General features: G+C 31.8%; 1 protein-coding gene across 1 annotated transcript; it reads left to right on the top strand.

Annotated features, from left to right (window-relative positions):
• Positions 1-13,703: 13,703 nt before the first annotated feature.
• LOC140060072 (fork head domain transcription factor slp1-like) lies at positions 13,704-15,967 on the top strand. The gene has a single exon (XM_072106130.1). It carries the CDS (start codon positions 14,087-14,089, stop codon positions 15,296-15,298), a length of 1,212 nt encoding a protein of 403 aa, XP_071962231.1. The 5' UTR covers positions 13,704-14,086; the 3' UTR covers positions 15,299-15,967.
• Positions 15,968-27,291: the final 11,324 nt, after the last annotated feature.

Raw genomic sequence — 27,291 nt, 5'->3', positions numbered from 1 at the left:
ACGGTTATTCTTTTTACTTATTCCAGTCTCGAATGCACCTAAAATCAGTCACAAAAGGCAAGGCCATTCCATCACACCCTCTGATTTTCAACTATTATCAATTATGTCAATAATATTTCACCAACGTCTGCAAAAATCGCTTTCATGAAAATGTGTTTACTTTAGAAATATCAATTTTGCTGGGGTGCAAGGTCTATTAATCCGCGACACGGGGTTTAAGTATGGTGATTAAACACGGGTAAACACGTTGTTTTTGTTATGCTACATACGCACCTATATCAGATTACAGGTTTGTATTTTTATGTTTAGTAAGTTTAAAAAGTTAAATGTAAATCCTTGTCGACATAAAACCTAGACATTCCTCAGTATCAGGCAAATTCCGTAATACAGCATCTCTTATGTATCGCATATGATACCTGTATCGCGGATTGCATTAGGCCTACTGTAAATTTTAAAACCCAGACATTCACCCAGTTCTTCCACAGTCAGGCAAATTCCGTAATACAGCATCTCACATGTATCACATGTGATACCTGTATTACGGATTTAATTGCATTATACTGGACAAAGTTTAGATACAAACCGACTAGAAGCGAAATTAGTGTGATGGTAAATGTTCCAAGAAAATGGAGTTAGATAGTTTCTTCATAAAACGATAATTCCTAATTGTTTTCTCTCTGGAAATAATGTATAATAACTTTGAGGACGTAATTTGAAGTGTAATTGCGAAACGGTAAAATAACAAACTAAAATGGTAGACATGTGCCCCCGAAATTCCGTCGGTCACATAAAAAAGTTTGTTTTCACAGAATTCCAGTACATTTCCCCAACAATTAGGGACTGACTGGTGGTGAAGTTGGTTTCCCATAATATTAATTAATGTCTTTTCTTTTTTAGGCCTTTGTTATAAAAATAGTAGGCCTATTTGAAAAAATAAACAGTTCATTCAATCATTTAAACTTAGGCCTAAACTTAGTAACCCTTATATTTTGAACTGTATATTATTTTGACAATTGATAAATAAAGTTGAAATGAATTGAATTGTTAAATTAAATTTAAAAACTAATTGTAGCTATTTTTTGTAGAAACACTTGTACTACTGACAACTTAGATACTGTATTTATTGGTCTAAATATAAAATTAAAATGCTTAATTACAAAACTAATAAAACTCCGGAAGATAATAATTAGTATTTCTTCTTGTTAATTTTGTTAAAACCAATGACTAGAAGCGGTCTAATTGTTTGTTTTCTCAGATAATCAAGAAACCGCTTTTAATGGCGATGTTCAATGAATTCACAAAACCACTGTAACCACGGCGGCCGTCCCGATTGTAGAAAGAATAACATTATCATTACACAAACAGTAACGTTTGTCTGAGTTGATTTATAGACACGAATGAAGGTCGTACGAGCGCAAACTAGGTCAAACAATTCTAATTTCTAATTTAAGAAAATAAACAATATAAATAGAGACAATAAAATATTTACCATATCATAAACCGATTTAAAGTGATCGGTGGTATAGACACAGATCACATTATTTAATCAAGCAGGTGAATGCACAGTGTAGAGGCCTATATATAGGCCAAAGAAAGTCGTTCAAAGTTGCAGGCGCAAAAATATGGAATAACCTACCTAACTGAAATTAAATATGCCACAACAATTGCTTCATTCAAAGCTAGATATTATTATCTAATTCTATTTTTCACAAAACTAAACTTTTTTGACCTGATTTTGTTTTTGTATTTAAGACAGGACCACAATGCAAAACAATATACAGTAGGCCTATAGATAAAAAAACTTTGATTTTAGGCTTTTTAATAAGACTTAATCAACAGTATGCCTGCATTATTCAAAATCATATCGTCAATGCATCATACAAGTCTTCTTTCGTCTAGCTCCACCATAAGCTTTACCAACTACATTTTAATTATTTCTTTCTTTATGAAAAGTTTAATCAAAAGAAGGGAATCCCTTTTGTTAAAAATGTTTCTATAATACCGAATTGAAAGAATGTTGAGATGATTATTGACTTTTATTATTGAAAACTTACAAACATGGCAAGGTCAATTATTGGTTCACAATTCTTTACTCCACTTAACCACCGTAATGATCACTACGTATTGTCATAGATAATACCTATATTTTGTAACCCGGTGAGTAAAGCCGAGATTTATGTGTACAGAAGTCCAACGAATAGACAATCGAATTTTAAGTGTATTTGTACCCAATAAAAAAAACTCTTTGATTTCGAATCTTGTAATCCAGAGATTGTGTTTGGAATAATCTACTGATACAAATATACCTCGGAGCAGAATTCACCCAATCCTCTTTGTGTCGTATAATCTGGATGTAAAACTTGGGAATCCGTCCTAATTAGGTGGGAAAAGGTTCGGACAAATGGATAAGAAGAGTCCATATTCTCCTACAAGTTCCCTTAGTGCATGTTAGTACATCGCTATTGTCTTGTACCGACCACAGTGTCCATATGAGTTTATAGGCTGCAGTATGCTTTAGGCCTTTAAGTGCATTCTCTATTGTTTTAGCACTTTCTCCACTCAACAAGCCACACAGACGCTTTGTGAGACGGGTAAAGTACATCTCCCTTGTTTAGAAGATGTCCTTAACACAAACGACTTATCCAGAATTAACTTAAAGCTTACAATTGTTTCAACAATTCTTTTTTCTCTTATCCCGAATTACCTCTACTAATTGAAGTAGATGATTGAAGAAAGTCGGCTGATTGCTTCTATGATTAAGCATTGTTTCAAAACACTATTGTTATTAGGTACTTGAAATGCAAGGTAATTTGTAACATTTAGCCGACTTATAGGACCTTATCAACCTTAATTACATTCGGCGGACTTGGATAACAAGTTAATTAAATTATAATTAAGAGTTTGTTGTGTAATTACGGATGGGGTTCTTGCTGTAACTATGGAAATAGGATAGCTCCATTATGTACCCATGGTCTATTTTTTTAAACTGTGTTATAATTCAAATTATATAAGGTTTTTTTAATCTAAGATCCCATTTGAAAACGCAGCATGTTTTCACCAACACTATAAATAAGAAATTGACTTTTAACTTTATAAATAAAAGCTTGAAAAACTTTATATTTTAAAATACTTTTGGGCAAGCATGTTCTTAGGCCTATTTCTTTGTTGGTTTCACTCTAAAATGTTGTGGCTTACACTTTTGACAAACCTATAGTGACTTCTGATGCATGATCATATTGTGAGTTACCACAATTGTTTTTCCTTAGATTTGATTTTTTTTTTTATTGGTCCCAGTCTTAATTTATTCTTCCTGCCTAAACTTAGTGCAATATTGAGTGTATCTAATTTCCCTATTCAACAGACCTAAACAACATTTTCTCTAATTTTATGAATATTATTTAGAAAAGAAGCGGACCGAAAATTATTATCGTAGTTATCAGTTGCCTCAATTCACTAGTATACTTTCAGTATTTGAAGTTTTTATTTTTGTATTTTTGTATAATGGATGTTTTAGCTTTTTTTCTATGATATGTATAGCTTTTATTTACTATAAAAGTTATTATAAAACCGTCAATAGAGAAAAAATACCGTTATCAACGTTTAAGAGCCTTCGTAAAATTGTTCAAAACTCTCTTAAAACATTCTATTTTAAATATGTATGTTATATTTAGCTTTATTTACTATAAAAGTTATTGTAAAACCGTCAGTAGAGAAACGGTATACCGTTACTATCAACGTTCAATTAGAGCCTTCAATCAAAGTTTTTAAAACTTTCTTAAAAATAATATTTGTTGTTAGTGTTAGCACTATATAAATTCGACAACATTTAGACCAATATTGAATAATAATATTTCTAATCAATTAATTAGCATCTTTACGATAAAAAGTAAATCGTATGTAATCTCTTTTAATCATCATGTTCCCTAACGGCGACAGCTATCATGAACATTATCACCTTCTGTGTTACGCATAAGATGGTTAATTTTTGTTAATCCCGTTACAATATTTCTTACCATGAGAAACAATCCAATTCCTGGTCCAGATTTTAAACTCGTATTGTTTCACAGACAGTAGCAAGTGTTTGGGTTTAGATGGTTTATCCTTCCCAAGGACCAACAGTGAAATATCTAAATCCTTATACCAATATAACAGAATTTAAAAGCGATTCGTTATTATTAAGTAAAAGTAACTAATCGTAGATTAGTGGGCCTTCGCTGTTAGGGCTGCAGCAATGATTTCGGTTTGGTATAGGCTTAGTGTAGCCCCTGTGTAGGCCTGTGAAAAGGCTTATGAGTTTTCTATAGCAAAAAGGGGTAATCCATTCTTTCTTTTTAAAATCTTATTAGTATCATAATACATGTCTCGCCAATTATAATCAGAAAATTACATTTCATGGTTAAATCACTACACGAAATAGCTTATCCAAGACTGTCCCATCTAAACTGGAACAAAAGTAACTTATAGCCAGTGGTTCATTATATAGGTTATCTCCAGGATTTTAGTAGGCCTGTGTAAACCAAATAATGGCCTACAACAAGATTAAACTTAATTCCATAAGTCCTGGACTTTTAATTTTTTCAATCTTACATTTTTCCCTGAGAGTGTTCTACGTTAATAATTTCAGTTGGTAGTTTTTGCCTTTCTAATGTAAGAATTAAAATGTTATGGTCCATTTTTAGAGGATTTTGCCAAGTACCTCATTTTAGTAGGCCTGTGTAACACCTAATAGGCCCCTAATGACCCACAACAAGCTTTAACTTAATTCCATATGTCCTCGACTTTTAATTTTGTTTACTCTTATATTCCCCCAAGTGTTCCACATTTATAATTTTAGCATTATTGCTCGGAATGAAAAGTTATATTTAGTATATATATATATAGTATATTTTAACTGATTTTATAAAAATATATATAAGTTAAATTTACTACTAAAGCATCTTAAATAACATGTACTTGACATCATTTTATATCATAACACCCTACCAGACGATACCGAGCGAAAATTAGCATGACTGGTCTCACCATTCCGATGTAAGAATAATTAAACTGTTATGGTCCGTTTTTAGAGGTTTTTGCCAAATATCTCATTTAAGTAGGCCTGTGTAAAACCAAATAATGGCCCAAGACAAGATTAAACTTAGTTCCATACCGTAAGTCCTCGACTTTTAATGTTTTCACTCTTACATTTCCCCAAGTGTTCCACATTTATAATTTTGCCATTATTGCTTAGTGGTTTTTGTTTTTCCAATGTTTAAGAATTAAAATGTTATCGTCCGTTTTTAGCCAAGTACCTCATTTCAGTAGGCCTATGTAAAACCAAATAATGGCCTACGACAAGATTAAACTTAATTCCATAAGTTCTGAACTAATTTTTTCACTTACAATTTCCATGAGTGTTTCACATTTCTATAATTTAAGCATCATTGCTTAGTAGTTTTTACCTTTATGTAAGAATACAATGTTATGGTCCTTTTTTTAGAAGTTTTTGCCAAGTACCTCATAACAAACAAATGAATTTACCATAAGTGTTTGCCAAACTGTGCTAAAGCTCTTCACCTGATGCGATTAAAAGTTTCATATAAATTATCCCCCACTCCAGATATTGTAATAATTATAAATAACCGTAATTAAAGTTTAACCTTTTGTACAACAATTTTAAATCCTTCCCAATATTATTGATTTGCCTCAAATAGACCTGTGGTCACAGCTTGGCTAACATTATAAACAGACTTATTTTAAAAACATAGCAACAATTGGCATAGATATGGTACAAGATGGCGTTATATAATCCTGAATATTTAATTCATCCACAACAAATAACTATTGGAAGATCAGATCGGCTTAAATTGTCCAACGAATTAATTATCGCTGTGTATTAACAAAACAGCAATGATATTTAACAAGATGTTACAACTCGCTAATTAGTTACTAGATGCTAATTGTTCACTAATTATTAGTGTGATTACCAGCCGCGGTCCACATAATAACATAAATGGCGACCCATTGCGTTCTATTTATCAAAATGATTAGCATTATAAAAATATGCATATTAGTTTAATTGTTTAAAAATGTGTCTGCCAACTGTGCCGCTTGTTATTCCAATATTTGCATATTGTTTTAATATATTGTAATATTGTAACCTAGGCAAACAAATACACCGTTATAGTGTATACTACCAAATTTAAATTCCACATTGTATATAGATAAAAACCCCATAAGAAATAGAGGTTATATAAAGGGGTGGGACCATGTATCTTCTTTCAAAAGAGAAGAAACTTTTATATAAAAAAATGAAGCACAAATTGAATTGAATTGAATTGTATTTTATAAATATTTGTTTTAATGTAAAAAAAAATGAGCTAGCTATACTACTACATACAATACGTGTTAAGGTCTGACTACACTATCAAGCGTTGCGACAAAACAAAATGTGATGTGTACATTATATGGATATGATGATGTCATATCACTACTATATTTGGACATACCACTACCATATTTAGGCATGTATCACTATCAAAATTTGGGCACATTGTTCATATTTGGGCACATCACGCTTTTTTAAAGTGAGAACTTTCATATGAGACTGAGAAACTATAAGACCTACTCGTTTTAATATTAAAAGTTTTTAATTTGAAGGCTATCTTAACAAACATTTACTTTTCAAACACTACTACATCTGCAATAAAACACAATAAAAAAAGACATCGTAGTTTTTATCTTAAGGCCCATTGTAATAATCAACTTAGTATCTATGAAGTACCTTCGAGTAGTTCGTCAAGTGGTCATTCGGTATAATAGATTTACGTCCTATTTCATTAATAAAGCATTTACTTGTTGAGGTCCATTAATTAATGTGTTCTAATAAATGGTTAATAATTTTATAAAGACCCTTATTAATTGAAGAACAGAAGTAGTTTGGTAATTTTAATGGTAATCATGATGTAATTGAGTGCGTTAAAACACTCTATACACAGTGTATGAACGTCGTTTGTAAACGAAATTTTAGCCTAGGCTTTATTGTGTGTTTTTTCAATAGTTTATGAAGTATTGCTAATTAGTACACTTTTGAATGGTTTGGCAATATTGACCTTCTGTTCCATTAGAAAAAATGTTTACAACGAAAAACAATTTTCAAAAACTCATACTGTCATAGGCTCATAATTCCTAGAAAATGGAAAACACTTACTTATGAATTTCTCACACATTCGGTGATGTTTCGGTAAATTTTACAATATAGAATAAAAACACAAGATCGTTGAGATGAACATACAAGGTCTTCTTCGACTACATCGCAGTCTGACGACATTACTCCGTCGAATAGTCTTTCGGCAATTAACAACATAAAGCCCTTGAGAATTATCTGTAATTCATTCAATTAAAATAATTCATAAAACATTCGGGTGTATTACAGCATTTAGGAAAATAGACTTTCATGTGGTAATCATGACATCATCAATGCTATACGCCTAAATCAATAAATAATGATTTAGGCCAACAATTAAACGTACCTATAACAAATCATAGCTCTAGTAAAGATTGTTCCGTCACAGAAAACACGGTGTCTATTGCTTAGATAACGGCGTCTTAAGTCTAGGCTATTTCGCCTACTATTCCTCAATTTATGCGTTGTGTCATGACCCAACACTATGTAAACCCTTCGTCATCACAGGCCACCCTAAACGATTTCGGGAGAAAAAGTAAATAGTATAACGAAACTGTCACCTTACTGATTCATCTTTGAGAAATTAAAGTCTAAAATATAAATATAATGACGTTTAATGCATTCATAATTACCTATCACCAAACAGCTGATAAAAGGCATATTATACGGTATAAGATAAGATAAGATAACTTTTATTGATCCTCAAAAAGGAAATTCATTGCTCGTCATAATAAAAAAAAAACAAAAAACAAACCATTCATATAAAAACATCTAAAAAAATACAAGATAATATTATCTTCTTGACTTCCTGTTGTACTGGATGATACCGGAGGGAATAAAGGATTTGGCATATCGATTTGTTTTCCCACTGAGGAGCCTCAATCTACCACTTGGATTAAGTCGGTCTATGATCACTTTGTGGAGAGGATGTAGTTAAACATAATTATAGAAATATTGAAAAGCATTTATTTCTAATTTTTTTGTGGACGAAATAAAGTTATCTATATTTTCTTACATTAATATTGAAGTACAAAAATATTACGGTACTCCTCCCACTATCTAATCTTGGCCTACTTCGCCCCCTACATGAACCTTGTTCGGTGCAACAAACTTTCTTTTATTTCAATAAATAAAGGCCTCTGGCCCATTTCACATAATACAATCTATTTCGGACTAGATTTATAAATTTTACTGTTTAAAAACGTTTTTTTTTTATCATGTAGGCATATAGGCTACATTTTAAATCAGACTTCTATTTTATAAAATTTTATAAAATCTATTTCGGACATACAGGTTTATAAAGAGTTAATAAATTGCAAAAGACTATAATATTGTATACATTTCCCTACTTAAAACTACATTTTTTTTTAATCGTATTATTTAAATCATATTTTTTCCTAGTAGGACTACTGATAATTTAAAATGATTCGATATCCCGCGTGAAATTTTCACCGTTATAACGAAATTTAATTTCGTTTCGCGTGAACATGAAAACAATAATTGTTTTGAGAAATTATCTAACCTTGATTTCAGTATCTACCTGATATGCGTAAACAGCCATGAAAATTTTGTGAAATTCCAAAACATATACTAATGACGTTGTAAACATGTTGTAGAACCATGTTTTAAATATTTAATGTCTTTTGAAAATATTTACAATTTGTCATTGTAAATATTGAATCGGTAAAATAACATAACAGGGTCTGTTATGTCAACAGGAATTAAACATGAATGTTATATAACTCCCAAAACGCCAAAAATGTCATAACAATCGGAAAAACATAATTATTATTTCTACCTTCAAACATTGTTTCCCACTTTTGTGGGGATTTAGACCTAACCCACAATTTATTCAATTCATCTTTCATTGCTCTAATTTAGGCCTATAAAAATGAAAATCAATATTTGTTAATATACTGCATTTAAAATACATCAACAATGTTAAAAACAGTAAAAAAAGTACAGACAATATTTAAACAAATTTTGAAAAAAAGCTTATGACATTTGGGGCCTACATTCAATATCGTTTAAATATGTATTTCCCCCCGAAAAATGAAGATTATTTAAAAAAAAAAAGAATGGGCCATTTCGCAGTTTTAATAATGCTCTTCCGTAGAAAAAAAATGTTTTCACTAATAAAAAGACAAAATAAACGCCGTTAAGTTAAACAAAAAACCATTAACTTTCAGTCAATTTAGCTAATTTAACTATTTTTTTGGTGGTCCTAAATATTTTTGTTTTCAATTCAATTTTTGGTAAAAGTAAATTACTATTATGTGGCATTAAAATGGCATATTCAACGAAAATTACCAAGCTCGTTTTATGCACCGTCTCCTTCAGTGCAAGGCCCCTCATTTCTACAGTGATCTTCCTCTATTTATCCGGAAGTCCTTATCCTTTTCCTCTTTCAAAACTAGACTTATGATTTTTCTCAAAACTATGTAATCTTTTCCAGATTTTAAATTGTAAAATAGTAGATCTAAATATTTATATATATTATATTATTTCTTTTATTCCTGTCCACCCAGGCTGCACTTGCCAGCTCTTATACAATGACGTTATCTAAATTCCTTCACTTGCACTGATGAAGGGCTAGTGTTGCCCGAAAGCTCTGCTAACTTTTCTGGCTGTTTTACTTATCGTTTTGACTTAGCTTTTCGCTTCTTTTTTTTTGTATCTCCATTGAGATCCAGCCACTGATACCCACAGCATTGTCATTTTTTCAGTAATTTGCCTTTGGATTTATATATATAATATATTTTTTGCTTAATTTAACATATCAGTTATTTTCTATATATTTCAAATTTTCTTATTCAGGATTTTTACTCTTATGTAATTAATTTTATTTTTTTGGTTTTTGTTTTTCTTTTACTTTTCTGTTTTTGTTGTATTTTGTATATTGGTATCTGTTCTAAGGGTCCCAAATGATCAGCAAATGCTGGATAGATCATCCTCATTAAATAATGGTTAAAATAAATAAATAAATGAATAAAGGTAACCAACTTACCCTGTCTACACTATCAAACTAGTTTGACAAAAAAGGTGTAATGTGTCCAAATATGGTAGTGATTATGCCCAAATGTGGTAGTGATATGACCAAATATGGTAGTGATATGACCATCGTGTCCAAATTTTTTTCTTTTTTTGTCACATAAAGTGTGATGTAGACGGAGCTTTACCCTTTAGCGTGACAAAAAAAATGTTATTTTCCCCCAGAGTCATAGGTCAAAAATGATATTTCAAAATATATATTGTCTTATATTGTACCAGGAATATATTTTGTTATGTTTTAGTATATACTGCATTCACTCCAAACCCGCTATTTGGAATTGCTGGCATCTTATTTCCCCGTGTTCGTGCGTTGTCGAAACATTCTAAGCACCTGAGGTGAAATTGTTCTAGTCAACCATTTCAACTTGTAATTGTATAGCTGTTTATTTATAAATGTTTCTAACATTTTGAAATCCCAGCTTCATGCTCCAGTATCAGTGAAGAATCTATATTTGTTGTTTTTCTAAATTAATTAATACATCGTAACTAAAAATGATACGGGTTGCGAGTCGTGTCGCAGCGGCCATCAAACTACGGGACACGGGTGAAGTTACTGTCTGTTGTCTGTCGTTTTCAACAGGCTTGTATGGAGTTTGCTGCCAGATCTGTCTGCCTACTGCAGGTAAACGTGATGTTATATTCGTTAGCTCAACATTTATATTATATCAAAGGTGTTAAAATCGTGATATATTTACACATTTACGCACATTATGCATGATTCGGGTTATGAAGATGGCAGTGGTACATAGTTAAAACAGATTTTCTTTTCTAACATTTGTCATAATACATCAATAGTATAATTGTAGTTTTTTTTATGATTTATCATAAAAATAATACTAAACATACCGTACAAAATGAATTTGTCATAAAACTCTTAATTTCTTTACTGTCAAATACAACCTGTACTTGCTATAGCCTTAATTTGTATTTTGTTTAAAAAAAGCCTATTTTATGTTTAGTGTATACACACGATAAATATGTATGTGACAAAAACAAATGTGATGTGCCCATATATGGACATGATGATCATATCACTACTATATTTGGGCACATCACTACCATATTTGAGCACATCACACTTTTTTTGTCAAACTAGTTTGATAGTGTAGACAGAGCTTAAGATCTAAAATGTGCAAAGAAAAATATTGGAATACGAATCTATCTAAAATGAATCAAGAAAGTTGAAAATGTGTTCATATTAAAATTGTATACATTTTATTTTTTTCATGTATTTATAATCGACATCTGAATATAAATATTTTATTTATTCTGTCTTTATACTGAATGACACTTTCAGTGCTAAAGCATTGATTTCCAAAATGGTTCAGTAGAGAACATTAACAATATATATATAGTCCGAGTTCGAGTCTCGGTTGGGGCGATTTTTTCTCATTCTCACAGATTTCCTCATCTTTATCGTTTCAAATTAATTAATTAAATTTCAGTATATCACCGGGCGGTTTAGAATTAATGTTCTGTGCCTGATTTATATATATATATATATATATATATATATATATATAATTAAAAGAAAACTATATACGAAATAATAGTAAATGATAACCACTGTGCCTAATACTAATATGATTTCATTTTTTTTTCGATACCATGCAAAGTTAAACAGATAACAGCAACAAAAAGAGAGAGATAACCATCTAAACCCAAACGGAAAACATAAACAATTGCCTTGTGATAAAGATACAATTGATTGTTTATACAATAATATTGTGTCTAACTATTTTTAGTCATATTAAAAGTAGGCTGTTTTTGTTGAGGCCTATTATATTATTTATCGCAATGACGACAAAGTGAAATTCTTTTTGATCTTTATATTTGTCGGGACTCGGTACAATGGAAAGCATGATACATATTGCTTTATTTTGTTATTATTAATAGCTTGATAATGTTGTTTATTGTCATATCACATTTAGTAAGAAAGTCAATGACCTTATTCTAAACTAATACAAGAATTCCCGACAGTTTCCTTTAGGATTCAGGAAACACTCGGCAAAAACATTTCAAAACAATCTATCCACGCACCACCGACTTAAGGTGTTCAGAGTGAACTCAACAGACTAAAACTTCCTCAATTGCGAATATATTATTACCATTATGAGTCATTACCTAATTTAGAGGCACCATCCAATTCGAAGACCATTAAAATTTCCTGTCTAAAATTCAATAACCGCAGTTTTACTGTCCATGGGTCAACAAAGTGTCCTATATTAATTAAACTTAGACCTGTTGTTAGTATTTCTTCTTCTTCTTCTCCAGGCCCGTCGCTAACCAGGGTGCTAAGGTTCACGACCGCGTTCTTAAGCCGCCGCAAGCCACTGCATGGTCATGCCTTACTCAAACATTCCCGAAGGCATAAACTGAGATGAAATATACTGACGATTTGTTTGCTTCTTCGTGCGTACACCAGATGCCTTCACTTGTCCCCAGATAAAATGACGTTATTGTAAAATATACTGCTTAAAGAGTAAGCCTACATTGGTTGTGATGGATAAAAATATTTCTATCATTCTTATGTGATCTTGTGTCTTTAGAAAATACAAACATAGGCCACAATACTAGTAGAATTGTCTAATGTATTGTATGACCCTGTGACCTTGTTATACCATACAATTATGAGTAATATTAGCAACCATAAACAAATACAAATACACCCTAATGTTTTTATAGTCTAGAGTTTATGAAAACCTATATATCGTATGTAGTGTTATGATGTATTAAAGTTAGGCCTCGACGTACGTGCGTGAAGAATTCTAGACGCGCGCGCATTTAATGATACTTGTTTCTCCACCTTCCAAAACCGTAATCCCAGCAATGACTTCTTTTGAGTTTAATTGGTTTTGTTCGTTTTCATTTCTCTGATTGTTTTGTTGTTGTTATTAAATAATTGAAAACAAAACTAAAATGTATTAAGTATATCTAACCATCAAATACCCTATTGTTTAAAAACAAATTAAATTCACGACCACACCCTTAAACAAGAACCTTTCACTGTTACTTTAAACTGACTATAAATAAGTGAGAAAAATACACATTTTCGATCATATAGATAAGATTTAAGCATACAATATGTTGAAACCCATCAAAATCACAGCCTATAACCGAACAGTTCGTCTCAGACTAGAGCTGCATTGTCATGGGCTGAAATCTGATTATTCCCACAGAGAGGGTATAAAGAAGAGGATGATTGTAAGATAAGATTGAAAACTTAAGTATTTCAGGCAAATGCACTATATGTGGTGCCTACTTAAAATAACTTCTCCAGCAGGATAACTGGGTAATCGTTCTTATTCTATTGGAAAAAGAGGATACTTATTATATTGTAGGTTTGTGCTTAACATACCTGCTTCAACTCAAGGGTACTCAACTCGCCTCCATAGCCCCCATACTTAAGTATTTACTTAACTAAATTCTAAGCTGATGTTATCCAGGCCTGATTAGGAAACAGAGAGGGGGTAATCTCAGGGTAAACCGTGTGTATGGAAAAAAGGATTACCCAACAAAACGAATTAACATCAAAGGCTTACATTGTTGTGATTATAAGCCTTTAATTACAGCCACTAAAATAAAAGTTTAACAACTGCTTGTTGCACCAACGTCAATCAACCGTGAGCTTTGCTATGATTGGCTGAAATCTATACATGATCTGACGCGCGGTGCTGATTGGCCAGTAGGCGGAGCTTAATATGTGACGTGACATTTGACTTTCGGAAGTTGTGACAAAGGTAACGAGTACAAATAACCGGTTGTTCTATTCGTGTGAAACATAATTTGTAAATTCTTGCTCGAAGACGTAACAAAAAACTGTATTGCGATTCTTAGTGCAGGATATCGTTATTTTGAACCAGATTTTCTATGTTGTTTAAAGAGGAGAAACCAAGTATGGACAACGAGAGAGTTACTATACAACGATCTCAACCAAAGCATCCGTTTTCGATAGAAAGGATGCTAGGCCATACCACCACCGAACCTACAATGAGACAGTTGACACCTCCACCTGTCTCTCCGTCTGTGAGCCGATACACCGATTCACCTCTGAGTGACATGGAACCAATCGCTAGAACTCCTGATATTCAGGTGGACGAAGAAGAGAATAAAAAACTTGATTCCGAAGGAGAACCAGAAATTAAGGATAACAATAACACGGATAAAACCAACGGTGCAAAGCAAACAAATGTTGTTCCGAAAAACAAGTTTGGAGAGAAACCGCCTTTCAGTTACAACGCATTGATTATGATGGCGATCAGAGAGAGTCCCGAGAAAAGACTAACATTAAACGGAATCTACGAATTCATAATGAAAAACTTTCCATATTATAGAGAGAATAAACAAGGCTGGCAAAACTCTATTCGTCATAATCTTAGCCTGAACAAATGCTTTGTAAAGGTGCCTCGACATTATGACGACCCCGGCAAAGGTAACTACTGGATGTTGGACCCTTCAAGCGATGATGTTTTTATCGGGGGTACAACCGGAAAATTAAGAAGACGTTCTACCAGTGCTTCAAGGAACAGGTTAGCTCACTTCAAACGCACTGGACGATTGGCACCAAATGCTTTTCCACATTTCCCGAACGATAGACCTTACCATCCATTTTACTGGCAAAGTTCACCAGTTTTTTCGCTACCTCCACAAGCTGCTATGTACAGAACATTAGACCCAAGATTGGAGCATCCATCTCATCATGGTATGCACCCAACATTACCAGCAAACGTTGCATCGGCATATTACGAATCTATTTTATCAACAAACCCTGCATTTGTTAGGCCTGTTCCCGTTACTACAGTAAACGGTTTTTCTGTCGATAGACTTCTTCGCTCGGAGCTTCATTGCCCGACACAAGCGAACATTGCACCGACGACAACTCGTGGACTACCATCATGCAGCCCATATGCTAGGCCTAGTAACATTGGAACATGTACACCGCCCTGTCAATGTGGGCCCACGTCGCACGCAACACACCTGCCTTCTGGTATCTATGATCCATACGCCAGCCTAAGGGGTGTAAACTCGTCTGTTCTCTTACCGAGTTCTTTTCTTCAGCCTCAACTTATTCCCGGCAAGTAGAACACAAACTCTTTAAAAATAAGCAAATATATTTAAACTGGATTCGTGTATTGGACTAATAAGCAAATTACATATTATATAAAACGTTGTAATTGTTTTGGAACTTCTATTGCTAAATACTTAAATTGCAAGATTTAAGTAACGAAACAATTTTTTTTTTTATAATATACAATAAGTTTAACATCATAATCACGTCTTTGAATCTTGAGAGTGCAATATGTATAATTAAGTAGAAACATTTTAATATAGCATTATTCATTTTAAAATTTAATATAATCACTTTTGTTTGTACTGTATCTTGTTTTTGTACTGCGGTTCGTACAACGATCAGATCTTTAATTCGTCGGGTGTAATACTGGCTAAGCTAGCCCTCACTCAGAAATATTGTTTATTTAATCGTTATTGTGAAAAAGCGAAATCGGATGATTTCACTATACAAGCTTTCACTTCTAATAATATATACATATGCTGACTTAACACCAAAAAGTCAAAGGCAATGTTTGCCTTCTGCTTAACGTCTTGTTATAACAGATAGCCTAAGTTTGTTAAAAAGAATCATACAAATTAACATTTCTAAGTATTGTATTATCGGGCTAAACTTGTCATTTATTAATTTACTGATTACAACCTACCATTTATGATTATGTTCATGTACGATAATTTCGTGGTAAAAATATTGATACAATAAAATTGAAAAGAATACATTGGTATATTTTATTTATTTCGTTACGACTACGGTACCTTTTCTTTTTTTAGACTGTTTTGTTTGTTTTTTAGATACTAGAAGAAATCAACTCAACAACTTAGGCCCAACGCGTCGGTATTTTCATTAATAATAATATAAATTGTATTTCCTTAAAGATATATTTTCCTCTGAAAAAATAATTTTCTATAAATATTTTTTGTTGAATGGATCGAAAAAGAAATACATTTATATACCTGGAAAAGTGTCCTGTCAATCGATGGTTTTGGGGTAAATTTAACCATGTATTTTGTTCGTTTTTCCTTATGAAATACTAAACATTATTAACACTTCTTTCATGTGTTTGGGAGACAATCGTCTTTAACAAGTAAAAATCTACTGCATGTACCTTAACAAATAAACTTTCTCCAAACGTTTTGTAGCTTATCCTAGGCATAAATAGGTCTCAACGACGCACACGTCCTAGTAGATAAATGTGATGAAACTGATGTACAATCAATTTATCTAGCTTCAACTCTGTTTTTTTTGTGTTAATTTAAACCTGTGAAATTATATACTGTAGCTTAAAACCCCGTTTTTGTTCATTTAAAGCTGTGAAATGCTGTACTGTACTATAAAATCTACCGTAAACAAATTCCGTCCACTCATCGGCACCCGAAGCAAAGATACTGTACACCATAATATCACGACTCCTTAAAATGTATTCGTAGCCGCAGTGATGGGTTTCGTATCAATTTGTTTAGTGTACCTGCATACGCTTTATTTGTTTCTAAAATCAAGATCGAAAGCACACATTGTTGCGAACAACTGGAAGAAAACTGCCGTAAGGCGTTTACAGTTAAACGAACCAAATATCTTGGTTTATTTAACGTTTAAAAAGTAAATTAAAAATGAACACACAGAGACAACAAACCACCCAGAAAACGTATCAAATTAATTAAAGAAGGTGGAATAAGAGATGCAGGAAGTTGCCTCGCCTTATATTTCACAATATTGTACAACATTGTGTACTGTACCATATTTGAAACAATTTTCCGATATATTCGAACAATAAAGGTTTTTAAGTTATAGCTTTATAATCATGTTTGTACTAAGGCAAAACAGAATTTCTTCACGTCCCCTCCCTCATCAATGTTAGAACTGGAGATTACTTTTTAAAACTATTTGCTATTTTTGATAAATATATATTTTTTTTAAATAAAACGATAGTTGTTATTCAGTAGAATAGGAAACATAATCCCATGATCGTCATTTTTAGTTTGTCGATATTTAACCAATGTTATAAAAACATGCGAATGATAATAACAACGGTGCTTGTTGAAAATATAGTAGTACTGTATATATAGGCCAGGCCTGCTATTTATTAATTATAAAGCCCTCATAACAAAATTCAAATCTCGGACGTGAAACTAACAATATCTGTTATTTTGACCCAGGTTTTACGAAACTTTTTATTATACAGATGTGACACTTATGTTACGCAACGCAAAATGATTGACACTTTTATTCATCAGTTAACAGTGGATAAGTTGTAAGCCTATTAGAAACTGATATTTTTGTATTGAGCCAAGGCTTTGTGAATAATAAGTTGTTATAACGGTGTAAGCCTATTTAAACACTCTGGTATCGAATTATCACGATAGTGCTATATGGGAATGTTTGTAAACTAGAAATCGGCTTGAATCCTTAGTAAACAAGATTTTTACACCAACTATTGTTGTGCAAATGTTGCGATCACTTTGAAATGAAATTAAGCCTTGTAGGCTACTCATGTATAAAAACAACAACAAAAGATGTGTTAAAAAGTTATACGACAGGGAAGAGAGTGTACCTCGCTATTCTCTGTGTATGGTAGGATAAAATAGAAATTATATTTTCCTTTTAATTGTTTTGTGACTTAAAATTGTTTTTTTTTTTTAATTTAAATTTTCCACAATATTATAACAAAACATATAATATACAATAACATAATGATAAACTAGTGTGTTAATAAGAACAATTGCATATAGATTATTATTATTATTTTATTTATATAGCGCTTTTCCAAATTAGTGTAAAATGATCAAAGCGCTTTACATCAGCACACCCAACAATGAGTTACTTCTTAGGAAATAGATGTGTTTTGAGAGCTTTTTTAAATTTTAAAACCGTGGTTTGTTCCCGGATCACAGACGGGAGTTCATTCCACATCACCGGTCCAAATTTTTAGAAAGTATTATTTCCACAGGTCCGCTTTTCGAGACAGTGATACAATGAAAGTGATGTGGGTGGGGAGTCATATAAGTTCGACCAACCCCAAGGCATAAAATTAAATACGAAAACAAAAAAAAATATATAAAATAATATTACATATAAAAAAAAACAAAGCTACTATTTTTATTTAATTACTTTATCCGATCTTAACTGGTCTTATGAAATATATATTTAATGTTCACCATATCTAGAAAGTAAATTTGAAATTGAAATCCAATAGCGTAAGTATAATTCTTGTATAAATCTATACATATTTAGTATTGAGAAATCCATACAATTTCTCTTCAACTTATTCTTCAATATACAACAAGTAAATATTTCGCTGAATAAAAGGAAACATTTAGGCTGGGTAAAAAGTTTACCAAGCTACTGTCGATTATGTTCGTCGCGGGCCAAATTACATATTCCGGGGTTAGCAAATGTTGCACCTATACATTTTCAAAATTCTGTATAAGGCTAGACGTTTTATATACAGCGTGACACGGCGGATTGCGCTTGGATGAATTTAAGGAATGAAAAGCATTGTTGTTTGATATTTGATTCTATATATATTAATTAATTCCAATGTTGTTATAATATTGGTGTCATTTTTTCGTTTTTATTATGTAGGCGCATTAACCAGATCAACTTGCCTATGGATATATAATGTTTTATAATAAACTAATAAGCTATTTACGGGATATCACCAGAGTACTGTATTAACACCATCAGATATATTGAACTTGTAGCACAGGAGTTCATGTTTGGAGTTTTGTCAATTGTTTTTTCCACACTTCTTCTTCACAGTCTTCTTCTATTTAAAGATGTACAATTGCATTTAAGTAAATAATCTTAGTTGATTATTTAAAAATGTATAGGCCTACAATTGAGTTTTTTATGTGAATAATGGTTTTTTTCTCTATCCAATTTTTGGTTAATGTGATTACTATATTATGCGACATCAGCATCACGGGGACAATATATCTAACTTATTTCTAAAACATTTGAATTCTTTGGTTTTTCGAAGTGCTGGGTTTTAATTCAAATTTTTATTTCAAAAGTAACACACCCAGTATCAAAACAAATAACAAAATGGCATACAATAACTATATATCCTATGCCTCATATTTCTGTTAACACCTATAACAGAACTTATCCATACAAGATTTCTCTGTCTATTTAGATCTTATTGATTTTGTTCGATGTGGTCATGGAGTTATAAAATTACTCAATGATGTGGTATACCATTTCTGTGTAATAAATGTTTTTAATGGTTATATTAGTTGTTATCTATGCCTATTATAGAGCTGACTAATGTTTTAAATTTTTGTTTGTAATGGTCTATATAACACATAAAAACCCATAAGAACGTTGATAAACTCATGGAGTTATAAAATTATATAAACTGTAGACAAGATAGCAAAGAAAATGAATCACAATCCTTAATTGACCTACCGTAAGTATGTGTCATTAAATGAATATTGTTAAATAACTTGAACGAATTCAAATTGAAATCGAGCAAATAAATATGATTGATATACGGATCACATTATTATTATTAATATTTTCAAACCCGTTAAATTCTGAAAGAATTTTAGTATTATCTGGTAAAACAATGTTGTTTGGGGATTGTTGTTCATAAATAAATGTATTTACTTATTTTAGAGTGGAGTTGTGACTTGGTGGTTATGATGCTTGACTACCACTCTAAGGGTCCTGGGTTCAAGTCCCGTCACATCAAGTCACGTCAGGACAAAATTACAACTCCACTCCTATAGACTTGTAATAACTATTTATTATGTGAACCTCTGAGGGTCCCTAATGATCAGCAATTGCTGGATGGATCACCCTCATTAAATATGGTAAAAAAAAAAAAATTTTTTTTTATTAATATACAATTGGTTTTGTAAATAGATGATTAACAAAAAAGGAATGTTAAGAAGTAAATACGTTGTGTTAATGTTAGTGATATAGAAAACAAAATGCTAAATGAAATAGGCCTATAAATAACTGTTAAATAACACAAGTAATGTTCAGTAAATGGTGATACTAAATGTTAAAAATATAAATGATATTAATTTTTTTTACTGGCTTACATTTATTTTTTAAAATATTGTTATGTGTTATGATATGGACTTTGTTCTGAAATAAAAGTGAATTGAATTGAATTGAATGAGGGAAAAACCAGAAAATATTGAAAAAACGTAAACAATTTTTAGAAATTATGTAATGAAACATTGAACGAATAAAGGTGGTGGTAAACCACAAAAGATTAAAACATGATGTCTGCAGATGTCTGCAAATAATAAAAATCAAGGGAATTTTTTTGGGTGTTTTTAGAAAACAATTTAAAGTTTTAGATTTAAAATATATTATGTTTATAAGTCAATAGGTAGGATCTAGGCCTACTGTATATAGATACTATACTATACTAGGCTTACTGTATATAGATTTATAAAGCGCTTTTCCAAAAGTTAGTATTTACAAGGCAATTTATTTCTTCAATTTTTTTTTCAATGCAAATATTTCAGTTAGTTTAGCACCCATGGTAAATCAACCTTTGATAGAATTATGGTTTCTTTATTTTCATCCAAGACAAACGAAACCAAGTGTTTACAGTACAAGCACAATCCAGTACAAAACATGTACTAATAATCAGTCTAGGTCTTAGGCCTGTCTCCTGCCCCACGATATGTGCTGGGAAAGCAAATATAAGCGGCACCGTGATGGCCTTTAGAGGCCTTATGTGTATCCAATACGGGTGACGATTGATACTACCCATTTTGTTTGGGCTTACGTCTAATGGTGCGTGGCATAAATGTTGCGATGGAAAGGAGCCGGGCTGTCGATAACTGTTTTTGGTAAAATTTTAAATTATAAAATTGTCTTTAAAAAAAGTTCAGGAAATGGGTATGAACCGGTCTGGTAAATAGGCCTAATACTGGATATTGTCATGACGTGGTTCAGTCAAACTTCTTTATGTTCACGTTGTGATGACAGATTTGTTTTTTATTTTGCTACATTGAAACTATGATTTAGCATGTTTATCAAACAAAGAAATGTATGTGTGATTGGATCACGTTTAGCACCCAAGGTAAATAAAAAACTACTTTTCTTTTCGTTTTACACAATGATACATTTCTGGTTAATGTTTATGTTTCTGTCGATTGATGGGAAGATCATATTGTACCGCAAATTCACTATTTACCATCACCCTTAACAAATCATGACTATTTCAACGGAGAACAACAAATATATCAAGTATTGTTAATGAGACTGGTATGGTATGCCCAAGTTACCAATGACAGTTGCCAGCACTGGAAAAATGACAACCCAATTCCAGTAATGCGGTTGAAGATTAATTTACCGATGAGGGCGCCAATTCATTAGGCTGTGATAAATGGGTGGTTCTGATTGGAATCCACTAGGGCGTGGTGGGGTAAAGTAAAGGAAGGAGAGAGGTCCATGAGCGCCGAAATTAGTATTATATATCCATCCCGTTGATATTCATTTACAGCTAAGCGTATAATGTCGCATAACTTAATTTTTGTTTAGTCAAATTTTAATATCTTGTTGTTTAAAACACCAATTTTTTAAACAAATGTTGTTCGATAACGAAGATCACCTATAATTTGTCAACGCGACAATTTCAAGTCTAGTTTACTATTATTAGTTTATTAATATTATTTATTTATTCTGATTCTAAATTAATTGTATTATCGAATCAATCGATAGTTTAAAACTATTATTTTCAATTCTGAACAAGTCAAACGTTGACATGTGTTCAATATCCACTTACTACTGTATATATTGAAATGATTATTTATCATTGAATTATTAGTTAATGTGTCGTGTTGAGTTATTTTACATATGTTGTTAATACTACATTGTTTTCATTTAATTGTAACAATCCTGTAAAAACTACATTTATTAGTTTGTGCTTTAATTTTGGAAGGATAAATGCCATGTACTTTACTTTGTATAGATGCTTATCTACAAAGCGGTGGTTTGTCAACATTATTTACAAAGATGTTTTTCTCGAGGCAAATCTACCATGAACGTATGAAATTATTTCGAATACATAATGTTTAATGAAGTTAAGCAACGCCATTATCTATTTAAAATATGCTACGCAGACATTTGACCTTCGCCGCTATGATGCCTAAAGAAATAATTGGATCAAAAAATAACAAAAGTTAAGGTGTTTAAGCATACTTAACTCATTTCGTATTGTGTTTTCCCGTTAGCCAGATTTTTAAAGATACGTTGTGATGCTAACTTTAAAGGACGCGCGCGTACAAATAACCATAATTAGTTGAAATTTGTTGTACGCGCGCGTTTAACTACGATGTGTACCGTACCGTGTTTGTACGCGCGCGTTTAAACTATGATGTACCGTACCGTTTTTGTATGCGCGCGTTTGAACTATGATGTACCGTACCGTTTTTGTACGCGCGCGTTTAAACTACGGTATGTTGTACCGTACCTTTTTGTACGCGCGCGTTTAAACTACGATGTACGAAACGTTTTTGTACGCGCGCGATAACTTTGTGTTTGTTCTTACTGACGATAACCACATTAGAGTATCCCTATGATGTAGTATACATTTTGTACTACATGTAATATCTAATACTTTTATTTGAAAATAATATTTAAATCCCTTAAAAATTCTTGCAGGGATTAACTGTTTGGCTGCTGTACATTTTGATTTAGTGGTGAATAATACCTTTTGATAATATTCCTCTTTATTGCAACTTGTTACATGGCTGCAAGCCTAAACGCTACATTCAAGGGAAGATAATATATTGATTGGGTGTAGGCCTAAGCCTAACCCAAAGCTTAAACATCCGATCAGCTTTAGTCATTTTCTCATCCTCCACTTATAGATAAAAAGATGATTAAGGCACTTAAGGGTGTCTTTTTAGAGATAGCTTCTGGTCAGCCACCTGCAACCGATCTTGTTTCGGCCCAAACATGCCATAGACAATCGATAATGGGTCAAATCTTCTGGTCAATATCAATTATAGGTAATATGCGGGTCACAATATCGTGACTTGTCCGTGATCTAGTTTTAGGCTCATTTAGTTTTAAATTTTTGAAAATAATCCGAATGATTATATATATTATATTAAAGACCAGTCACCCATTCTTTTTCGAAGTAGAAATGTTTGACAATTATTCTTTATAAAATGAGCACCGTTTTAATAGTAGCCTAAATACTGTAACTTCAAAATTAAATGGAAAATTTACTTACTTACTTCAACTTTTATACGATAAAGATGAGGAAATCTGTGAGAATCTATTTTTTAAACTCCTATTGCCATGCTGTAATTTGTTTCTTTTTTAAAAATATATATTTATATATATACACCGGGCGGTTTAGAATTAATGTTCTTTGCCTGATTTGTTTATATATATATAAATCAGGCATAGAACATTAATTCTAAACCGCCCGGTAATATACTGAAATTTAATTAATTAATTTTATACGATAAAGATGAGGAAATCTGTGAGAATGAAAAAAAGTCGCCCCAACCGAGACTCGAACTATAGTCTCGGTTGGGGCGAATTTTTCTCATTCTCACAGATTTGCTCATCCTTATCGTATACAATTAATTAATTAAATTTCAGTATATCACTGGGTGGTTAGAATTACTGTTCTTTGCCTGATTTGTTTATATATATATATATATATTTTTAAAAAAGAAACAAATTACAGCATGGCAATGGGCGGTTAAAAAATAGATTTCTCTAATCGAGTTTAACCCCCTTTACAAATATAAATTACAAAAAATACAGGTGGAACTTTACAGAATTTTAGGCCTACAGTATTCAAACTACATTTTAGACTTAAAATCAATGAAAACAATATAGAAAAATGAACGAAATAAGATTTCGGAACTCATGAAAATTGCTTTGTTCAAAGCTAGATATCGATCTCATTTTTTTTCTCACAAAACTAAACATTTTTTCCTGATTTTTTGTATTTAAGACAGGACCACAATGCAAAACAGTTTTCCTTTAAACCTGTTAATCCTGTATAAATATGTTGTTAAATAAAATAACTTGAGAGGACAACAAATTTATTAATATTTGTTATCATTTCTGTTTAAGTACAAATGCATTGAAATCATTATGAAATAAAAGTTGTTAAGCTCTAGGTCAATTGCGTTCTGTGCATACGGGTACACATACATTAGGGTGAATTAATTTTAAAACCGTGAGGTAATTATGCTATTAAACCTACTTAGGGCTTGTTTTCTTTATCATACAACACCCAATAACTTAAAAACTTTTAAAATAAGACGCTAAACCATAGCACACTGTTGCCTTGTTTCTCTGTTATTAGTCTTATTAACTCCGGTTTGTTTTAGTACTTTTAACAATACATAACATGTTTGAACCGCTCTAGGCCTCATCGGCTTAGTTTGCTCGACAACTTGTAATCCGTACAAGTCCTGTTTTCTCCCATTGTTTCCAACATGTAAGACCCTTGTAAACAACGAACACCATGGCTTAGCTCATAACATATAACAATGAGTTGTTTTTCTGGATTTAAGAGCGATTTTCTGCAGGTCTTTTTGTTAGAGTCTTAAACTTAGTTTTATGTAACTTAACCGAACCAGAAAACGTCATTTGCAAAAACAAATAGGTGTAAATGCAATAATTTAAGTGCTTTATAGACATCATTACATCGTAATGGAATAAATTGTTTTGTATTCTGTTGCATTATGGATCTTAATCATAAGAACATCCAAAAGTCATCAGACGAAGAAAAAATTGTTACGATTTTAAATCGCCTTATGAAATGAAATGTCAAAAATCTTTCAGAAGAGTTTCTAAAATAAAAAATTAATTTAAATCATTATGAAGAAACTGTAATATAGTTTAATATTAATGAGTGTAGCAGCATAATAATATAAAATAAAATAAATATAAATAATATTGAATTTTCTAAAATATATCAATTTTAATAATTATGAAGGAACTTTGTATTATAGTCTCACGGAATGAGTGTAGCAGCATAATAATTATATAAAAATTTAATTTTCTAAAATATATCAATTTAAATAATTATGAAGGAACTTGTGGCCTATTGCAGCAGCATAATATTATATATACACATTTCGTTTTGAAATTAATTTTTGCCTCAATTAGGCCTATTGTCCGTTAACTCTCATTTTTTAACTCTTTTTCTAATTTTCGGCGACTTTCATTTTAAAAGTTTGGTTTCCTTCTTTTAAAGTGTTCTTAAATATGAAACAAATTATATGTAGGATAATCATCGAACGTAGGCCTACATTTTGAGAAAATAAAACGATTAGCCATCTTCGGTACATTGTGAGCACAATTACTAATTAGTATATTTATTAATAACGTACCCAATTATATTCTGGAGCACGGGGCATCTTATTGAAATCTCATAGAAGAAAAATTCATTGAAATCAAAGATTTTTAATACGCTTAGGGCCTAATAGAAGTTACGTTTGTCAGAATAATTATAAAAAAATAGAAAATATTTAATAAACAACTATTCATATCAGTCTAATAATATCTTGCATAAAACGTGCGAGGCATGCGCGCGTTTCTCAGCCTGATTAAACCGAGGCATGGTTAGAAAGCTAGTACCTATTCAAGCTGTCTACTAAGGCGGGTATGATTACGATTCGAGGGGTTGGTCTAAGCCACGCATCTATGACTCCAAATAAGAGACTTCTATTTGATTCCAAGGTCTCATTTCTCGCTTGTTTTGTCAATATTTATGCTATTTTTCTATTTGGAGTATACACAAGTAAATACAAATTGTTTAGAATCTCGGCTGGATAATGCGCGGCGTATAATGACGAAGGTGTGAAGTTTACAGGTTCTGATGCGACGCACACTGTTCGGTGTATTTTAACCGTGTTTCGCCGCGCCTCAATTACCCACACACGGAATGTTATATATTTATTTAGGCCTACAAAACATACTGAAACTTAACAATGAAAAATATTATTTCAATAGTTAATTAGGCCTGTCGCTAAGCTATTTTGGTTTTCAAATTAATTATAGGCCTAACTTGCAGTTTGAAGAGGAAGACGTTACGGATGATGACGAAAATGATGAGGCGCTTACAGTATTATAAATCTATTTTTTGGCATGCTCAAGAGAGTGTGGGTTAGAAAGTTTAAGTTTAATTAGGGTTTAAAAAGTATGATATTGAGAATGTGGTCATTCAATTGTATAATTATAATACAGTTAGGTTCTTTAATATTTACAAAAAGTAAAATTCAAAAAAAGAATTACCCTCTTTGCACTCGCTTACAATTGTGCATGACTTTTGTAAAGTAATTTATTTTTTATTTTTTAATGTCTATATTTTTGTAAATTCAAGCAATTCAGTTTTCTCTGTGATTTGTGAATATTTAAATAAATAAATGATAGACTATATAGGCCTACACTTTTTTTAAATTTTCTTGCCATTTTGAATGTATTTTGTCGTTTCTGTTTTGCACCGTCCCACTAAAACCAACGTCCGTGGTTTTTATAGTTACCAGCATTTTATAGGCAGCATATAATTATAGGATGCTGATTTTGTTAGCGCTCTGATAATCCGTTAATTAACCCTAACGTCTTAATTACCGAACTCTGTTGTGAAGATTAAAACACAATAGAAAAATAAAATATATATTTAAGAGCGCGTCTTCCTTTTTGGCTATAAGTTGAGTTTCCGGAGGCTTTAGGATCGGTTGCAATAATGACAAGCCGGTCGTGAATTGAATGAACAAAGTTTGTTTTTACTGGTTCAATTAAACTGACAAAAGTTTTACATAAGATTATATCATACACAATAATCCAGTGACCGCCTGCTGAAAACACTAATATTATGATTTGCGAAAACGTGGCTAAGTGAACTTACTCGTTAGGTTCGATTTAGTTCGCTTCAACGCAAAATTTCAACAAGCCTTCATTCAATCCACTCAGATCACGACTTCCAGCGCATTAACTAGCCGGTATGAGGTTCATGATAGCCAAAATTTAGCAACTTAAAATAAACAAACAAGGTTTTTATAAAGAA

The sequence above is a fragment of the Antedon mediterranea genome, chromosome 10, assembly GCF_964355755.1.
Source record: "Antedon mediterranea chromosome 10, ecAntMedi1.1, whole genome shotgun sequence".
NCBI lineage: Eukaryota > Metazoa > Echinodermata > Crinoidea > Comatulida > Antedonidae > Antedon > Antedon mediterranea.
Note: the sequence above shows the minus strand (reverse complement) of the source record. Positions and strands in the feature narration are given on the sequence as shown.

Excerpts from the sequence above, each read along its gene's own strand:
- LOC140060072 (XM_072106130.1), top strand. The coding sequence starts at position 14,087 with ATGTTGTTTAAAGAGGAGAAACCAAGTATGGACAACGAGAGAGTTACT.